Below are 7,660 nucleotides of genomic sequence, written 5' to 3' on the forward strand. Positions count from 1 at the left end.
TGTATATTGTGATATGTTGAAGCTGACCTCTCAAGTCACATGAGGTGTTGTGCCTGTCCCATTTTACTTTACGCAAACGTAAAGGAAAGGCATATCACATCACAATAATCTAAAGGTAGCCTCTGTGCATAATTCTTGTCTCTGGTCAATGTTTATGGTTAAATTATATTTCTCACCGTTAATGAAATAATTTATTACCTAATACAGGTTTTCTGCTATGGCCCACGGAGAAACCTGTATTTAAGAAATAATTAATGAAAATTCAGTAGGTATCCTATTATTGGCATCTGCAATCACTTATCATATTTACTCATATAAAGATCTACGGTGGTCCATCACCTTTCAGACCAAACCGGTGGCTACAGCGTAAACTATTTTTTAATCCGTAGCAACACAGTCCTAGTATTTCTAAAAAAATGTTATTTTATCCTTGAACAAGTATTTTAATATGAATAGATCTGACTATTGACGGGCAAATACCGAAAGTGACCCTGCACCTTGTAGGAGCCGCAGTTTAACGTATCGTTTAATTTTTCGGCAGCATCTTGTTGGGTCGTTTGTCAGTGACGGCTGGAGAGCACGAGAAGGTGCTTCCCTGCAGACTGCATTTCTCTGCATACTGTTTAGAACATTAAAGTTTATTTCTCGTTTTCCGTTAAAGGGCACACCATTTCGGAGATTGCGCACTTCTCCCTCGCTCGCATCCTTACTTCGACCCCCCACCATCATCACCAACCCGCAATTTCACCCTCGCCTTCGCTCCCCACCTCCACCGTTCTCTCTTCCTCAAGCGCTCGTGGAGGAATTTGTGAATTGCGCGGAGGCCCAGTAGAGTTATTGCAAAAGGGGCAGGCGGAAACCCTGGGTTTTGTTTTGGGGGCAATGGAGGTGGAGGAGTCCTCGCCGTCGTCGCCGTTGTCTTCGCCGTCCTCATCCCCTTCGTCCGACTCCATCGACCTCAACTTCCTGCCCTTCCTGAAGAGGGAGCCCAAGTCGGAGCCGGCTTCCCCGGAGCATGATCCTCTTCCGCCTCCGCCTCCGCCTCCGCCTCCGCCGCAGGCCGCGGCTGCAGTCGCGGTTGCTTATGTCGACCCTACACCGGCAACGCCGGACCTGTCTTCGCCGGCGGTGATGACGCCGCTGCAGTCGCTGCCGCCAAACCCTGACGAGGACGCACTCTTCGCGGAGTACTGCCGGCTCGCGAGCCTCTACCTGCTATCGGCGGGGGCAGGGGCGATCGTGCAAGCGCCGACTCCGGAGGCCGCGGCGCCGGCGGTCGTGCAGCCTGGGTCGGGTTCCGCTGTGAAGAAGCGCCGGCCACGGTCGTCAGAGTTGGTGCGGGTGTCCTCGCTGGGCATGCGGGATCAGATCTATTTCCGTGATGTGGTGCGCCGGGCGCGCATCACATTTGAGTCGCTGCGTGGGCTGCTGCTCAAGGACGACGAGCGGGCGGAGGCTCTCGGGCTTCCAGGCGTCGTCGGGCTTGGGTCAACGGACCGGCGCCGCGTCCGCGCGGACCTGCGGGCCGCAGCTCTCATGGCCGACCGAGACCTGTGGCTCAACCGTGACCGGCGAATTGTGGGACCAATCCCTGGGATATCTGTAGGGGACGCCTTCTTCTTTCGCATGGAGCTATGTGTTCTGGGTATCCATGGCCAGGTGCAGGCCGGAATCGACTACCTCACTGCTGGCCGGTCTGCCTCAGGGGAGCCTATAGCCACATCTATCATTGTGTCTGGTGGGTATGAAGATGATGATGACCGTGGTGATATACTGGTGTACACCGGCCATGGTGGCCGCGACCCCAACCTTCACAAGCATTGCGTCGACCAGAAGCTTGAGGGTGGTAACCTTGCCCTCGAGCGCAGCATGGCCTATGGTATTGAGATTCGCGTAATCCGAGCAGTCAAGTCTAAGCGCAGTCCTGTGGGAAAGGTCTACTTCTATGATGGCCTCTACAAGGTTGTTGACTTCTGGCTCGATCGCGGCAAAGCTGGCTTTGGTGTTTACAAGTATAAAATGATACGCATTGATGGGCAGGATGCCATGGGCTCTGTGAATTATCGTGTAGCTGAACGGCTTAAGGTGGATGCGTTATCTATGCGACCAACTGGATATTTGAGCTTTGATATTTCAATGGGCCGAGAGAGCATGCCTGTTGCACTATATAACGATGTTGATGATGATAAGGACCCGCTCTTATATGAGTATCTGGCAAGGCCAATATTCCCATCCTCTGCAGTCCAAGGGAAGTTTGCTGAGGGGGGTGGTGGGTGTGAGTGCATCGAGAATTGCTCCATCGGGTGTTATTGTGCACAAAGGAACGGCGGTGAGTTTGCGTATGATAAAGCTGGTGTTCTTCTACGGGGTAAACCACTGGTCTACGAGTGTGGTCCGTATTGCCGATGCCCACCTAGCTGCCCAAACAGGGTTAGTCAGAAGGGACTTAAAAATAGGCTTGAGGTGTTCCGGTCAAGGGAGACTGGGTGGGGTGTTCGGTCTTTGGATCTTATTAAAGCTGGCGCTTTCATTTGTGAGTTCAGTGGGATTGTGCTTACTCATCAGCAGTCAGAGATAGTGGCTGTCAATGGTGATTGCTTGGTGCATCCAAACAGGTTCCCTCCAAGGTGGTTAGATTGGGGTGATATCTCTGATGTGTATCCTGGGTATGTGCCGCCGAACCATCCTGCCATTGCTGACCTGAACTTTTCAATTGATGTGTCAAGGGCAAGGAATGTGGCTTGTTATTTCAGCCATAGCTGCAGTCCAAATGTTTTTATCCAGTTTGTGCTGTTTGACCATTACAACATGTCATATCCCCACCTCATGATCTTTGCCCTGGAGAACATTCCACCATTGAGAGAGCTAAGCATCGACTACGGAATGATTGATGAATGGGTTGGAAAGTTAACTATGTAGTCAGAGTATCTTCTAGATGGCAATACCCTTTCTATTTTTTTCCCTTTTCACGATGTTTTCGAAATGCTGTTCTCGGGGATCGTTGAGGAGGTTGCTGCTAGAAGTTCCTATGCTGGTAATATTCCCAATCCTCACTGTAGTTCTGTTTTTATGAAATTTATAGGATTGTATTCCAAAATCAGTTCTCTTAGTTGCCTTCATAACTATTATACTCCCTCCGACCCATATTACTTGTCCCAGATTTAGTACAAAGTTGTACTAAATCAGTGACAAGTACCGACCGGAGGGAGTATGTTTCTTTATGCCTGTATGCACTGCTTAGTTTTGTCTGTTATTTTCTACTTGGTTTGCATTTTGTTCTGCTCCCACTAAGGATCATAAATATACTTGCATGGTTTCTGGATTTCTGGGCTGTTAATATGGTCTATATATTACATGCAGATACCTATTTAGTTGTACTCCTTACAATGGCCTAGGAAGCTAGCAATCTTTGATATACAACACGTATCATAACTGCGACCGATGTGTAAGATAAATAGTTGAATCAAGTGGCTGATATGCTGTAGAGTAAGTTCATGCATTTTCGTTCTATTGCAGGATTATGTTTGTTGAGATACTCAGTTGCCATAGTTTCTTGAGAAGGATTTGCATTCACTGATTCAAATTGATTATTTTTCCACACAATCAGATCATTTGTGTGGGAGTACCTACTAGTAACCAATATATTGTCTATTTAGGTGATGGTATCACCATATATGAAATGTATCACTAACTAATTGTAGAATCTATTCTTGATAGAATATACAGTATTGTTATAAGATTCTTGGTACAGATAAATGAAAGAAAATGTGTGCATCCTGTAGTACTAGTATTCCCATGAACATAACTTCTGCAGCAAAAGATATTGGTAACTAAAATTGATGTGTGTTTTATTTTTAATCTATTAGCATTGTCAATGTAGAAGTGGAACCTTGAACCTGTCCGCACACGCTGAAACACTGTTGATTTTTATAAGGTGTGCATGCATTTGAAACAACATGTAGGCACCCCCCACCCCCCTCCTCCCTTGGGCGGTGGCATGCTTCTAAGTCCTACCATACTCCCTCGCATTCTCTGAAGCCATGGCCTCCTCCATGGGCATCCAAGCCCTGTAATGCAGACGCGGCCCCTCCTCCATCCGCCGGCGTGGAAGGAGGAGCAGGATAGAAGACTGGTGTAGCTAGGCCATCACGAGCGTGCCATCGGAGTTCGCTTTCTTGAGCTCCACCGATGGCTGCGCCCAAGGCTACGATGCCACCCCCTGCATTGAGCCATGCCATAGCCTTCCCGCGGTGTGCCGTCGCAAGCTCTGTTGCGTCCTGCGAAGCTGTTCCTGTCATATCTGGTTGGCAGGTGAGAGCGATGGCATCTGGAGGAAGAGGAGATGGGATGGATGCCTTCGAGGGGATTGGGTCAGTATGTGTGGAGAGAGGACTGGGAGGTTCCCTCGAGTTCTTCACAGTGATGACATCCTTACCAGATCAATGGTATTCCCTCGAGTTGCCCTTGTTTTCCATGCTGGTGATCTGTGCCAACATGAATCTGGCTTTGTCCCAGCCAAGCAAGCTATTTCCGTCTCTTGCAGAGGCAGATATGGATGAGCCTGAAGTGAAGCATACCTGGTGAACTGTGCTGCCTGCTGGTAACTAGGCTATACCCCAGCTACATGATGGGGTTACATAAAAGTCATCCAATGAAGTCATTTCAAGAGATACTAAAAATAAGGTTGCTAGTTGGTCTACTTTCGACTATTTTTTTTAATAGTCAAATAGTTTAGAGATCATGCAGTGAAATGGAAGGAACTGTAGGAGACTAGGATGTCGTAGGAATGCATATTGGGTCCATCTGGTATTCCTGACTCCTAAACATCCACATAAAAGTTGTGAAAAACATCTCAAAATATAACATCATATAGATACAACATGTGTCTAGCATGCCTTAAGGTAGTGTTTGGCTGCAGAGCAATGTGGATTGGAACGGTTCTATTCCTATAGGAATGGGACAGAATGGAATGGCTCTAGTTTATATATTCTAGGAACCAAACACTTGGAACCACTGGTTCCCCTTGGAACCAAATGATTCTTATTCTTTTGAGTTATCATATGGTTCAGCTTAATAGGAGAATATTCCCCTTTGAGGAACCATATAGTTCCATTCCAGTTTTTCTATATTCTAGGAACCAAACACATGAATCATATCAATTTTTCAAACCATTCCATTACATTATACTCCATGACTTCAACCAAACACTACCTAAAATGTTGCATTCAAATTCGACATACTGCTATACAAACAGAAAAGACAATTCTAGTGCTATGAACGGGCTAAATTTACAACACAATTTGAATTAGCTAACATTATAACCAGAGATCTGATTCTCTGTTTGTCAAGCTGTGGATCAAAATGGAATTTACAAATTTGTGACATCATAGATACATGCTGTATCTATGTGGTAATTTTCCACGGCTTCTATAGGAGGTGTTTAGGGGTTCCGAGCACCCAATATCTCCTCGATGTGGTAGCAACCAAAATATTGGATCAATTTAATTGCTAGAGAGTAAAACAAATGATGTTTATGTGATTTCAGTCATACGTATACCGCTGAGGACAATGTAGAGATATGCACTGTACAGTGGACAAAGTACCTGAATAGATGTTGCATTTTCCGAGCCTGGATTTGATACTGCTCAACTGTTCCTAATATGTCTCATGCACTTGCTCCTTTGAACCAGCCTATGCACATTAGTGCATAGGAGATTCTATAGAAAACTCACTGAACATGTTTGGTTTCTACTGGGACCTGCATTCAGTCACAACCAAGTTTGTTGCATGACCAAAATTATCGGCCATTCACCATACAAATGCCACTCGCATTACTACCCAAATCTCGCAAACCACCAAGGGAAGGGAAGGGAAGGGGATTAACCGGCCAATTTTAGCTGTAAAAACAGAGCCCTTATTGTCTATAATGTATGCCTTAATTTAGCCTGTCACACTCTTGATGTCATCTAACATAGGTCACATTATTTCATGACTGAGATCCTTTTGCTGGCTAAGAATCACAAACATATGATATTAGTTTCAATCCTATATTCTCTTGTGACATAATATTAGTTCACATGAGCTCGCACTAGACCTTGTTCATATCATTCAGTCCTTCGCAATTGAGTTGCTTAGATCTTACAGTTACTTTGTATTTATTCATTAGTTCCTAAACCTTGTGTATATATTTCGATGATCCATAACTTCTAACATGAGTTGGCACTAGATTCTCGCTGTGGATATCAAGTGAATTTATTAGGAAGTATAAATTGTTTGTTAGGAAGTGATTCTCCTGCACTTGCATATTTTTCGGCATACTAGCTAAATACATGTGCGTTGATAGAGATAAGTAAACTAGATTACCCTAATGCATTATTGTTATTGTGTTTCATGCCATGTATTTGAGAGTTTTTCAAATGGTTCCACATACAAGAAAATAGAAATAAAAGATGGTTCCACATATAATAGTAAAGATAAAGATTACTCTTCTGTTTATTTTAGTGGACTCATTTAGTCCACAACATACCGTAGTGGTTGTCGCATTTTACATGTGCAAATTGAGTGTGCTGCTAATTTGCTATTTGCTTTCAGAATTGGATGTTTTCTTTGCGATGTTTAGGTTGTTAGTAGTATCTTCGAATGACATTAAATTTTAGTCCATTGCCTCTCTTCAAGTACTTTCTTTTAATAAACTCCTATTAAGTTTAATAGTACATTTCTCTCTTTTTTCAGTCTAATAACGGTGAACTACACACGAGCTGACACGCGTTCCCATGAAGTCAGTTTCAGCTCACTGTTGTCGATTGGGCATCAGCCATTTGTTGTATATTTTGTGTGGCAACCTTAGCTGTTACTCCTGAAGCTCGATTTTTTTTGCTGCTGCACGATGCTTTACAAGGCAGACGCTGCAGAGCTGGGTTTCGAGCTTTAGTCGACTTTTTACTCGCATGGCTGCCGAACTTTGTATGTACATATATCTGTAAAGAAATCTGTAAATTATCTAGCTTCCAGATGTACTCCCTTGTGTTGCTAAATGCTGGTGCCTTCATAAGTTCCCAGCCTTCAGACAACCAGTAGCCCAGAGGGTTTGCAATGTATAGGCCGTACAGCCAAGTTGTTTGCCGTTGCCAGGGTCCTGTGGATTTTGTTTTTATTTTTGAAAGGAGGGTCCTGTGGATTTTGGCGGTGTTGCTCGTCGGTATATTTGGTTCTTGGAAGTCTATGCCTTTACCAATTTTTTCCACATGCGTGTCTGCGTTTACACTGTATTTTTTTAAAAAGAAAAAAATTATTCGATAGAATAAAAACAAAATAACATATAAACATAGGTCGCTAAAATTTCATAAGGTAAATTTGGAAAACAACCAAACACTCGGTCTAAACCCGACCACTCGTCCTGTGCATTGTGCTGGAGCCCTGAGAGGCATGGCATCAACGAGACATGCTTGGCCTAGCAATGCTGGTTTATCGTTATGTTGAGGCGTTGAGCTGCCGATGACCTCGGCCGGTAGAGAGCACAAAACTTACTGGATGCGTTGCTACTAGTGCCTAAAGAGCACAGAGCTATAAGATTGTCATTACAGTGACGTATTATGGGAAATTATACATCATGACACCATATTAGATATTTAGATGGCATTAGGGGAATCGAGAGGAGTTT

General features: G+C 44.5%; 1 protein-coding gene across 2 annotated transcripts; it reads left to right on the forward strand.

Annotated features, from left to right (window-relative positions):
• The first annotated feature begins 629 nt into the window (after nucleotides 1-629).
• On the forward strand, nucleotides 630-7,190 carry LOC100824574 (histone-lysine N-methyltransferase family member SUVH2). 2 transcript variants are annotated; one of them, XM_024457190.1, is made up of 3 exons: nucleotides 630-3,034; nucleotides 3,361-3,486; nucleotides 6,733-7,190. In XM_024457190.1, exon 1 carries the CDS (start codon nucleotides 883-885, stop codon nucleotides 2,917-2,919), a length of 2,037 nt encoding a protein of 678 aa, XP_024312958.1. In that variant the 5' UTR covers nucleotides 630-882; the 3' UTR covers nucleotides 2,920-3,034; nucleotides 3,361-3,486; nucleotides 6,733-7,190. The 2 variants fall into 2 exon arrangements, with proteins under 2 accessions (XP_024312958.1, XP_003563196.1); XM_003563148.4 differs by lacking the exon at nucleotides 3,361-3,486 and having other exon boundaries at nucleotides 631-3,034.
• The last annotated feature ends 470 nt before the right edge of the window (nucleotides 7,191-7,660 follow it).

The sequence above is a fragment of the Brachypodium distachyon genome, chromosome 1 (genome assembly GCF_000005505.3).
Source record: "Brachypodium distachyon strain Bd21 chromosome 1, Brachypodium_distachyon_v3.0, whole genome shotgun sequence".
In the NCBI taxonomy this organism is placed as follows: domain Eukaryota; kingdom Viridiplantae; phylum Streptophyta; class Magnoliopsida; order Poales; family Poaceae; genus Brachypodium; species Brachypodium distachyon.

Coding starts and splice junctions, on each gene's coding strand:
- LOC100824574 (XM_024457190.1), top strand. CDS start 883: ATGGAGGTGGAGGAGTCCTCGCCGTCGTCGCCGTTGTCTTCGCCGTCC.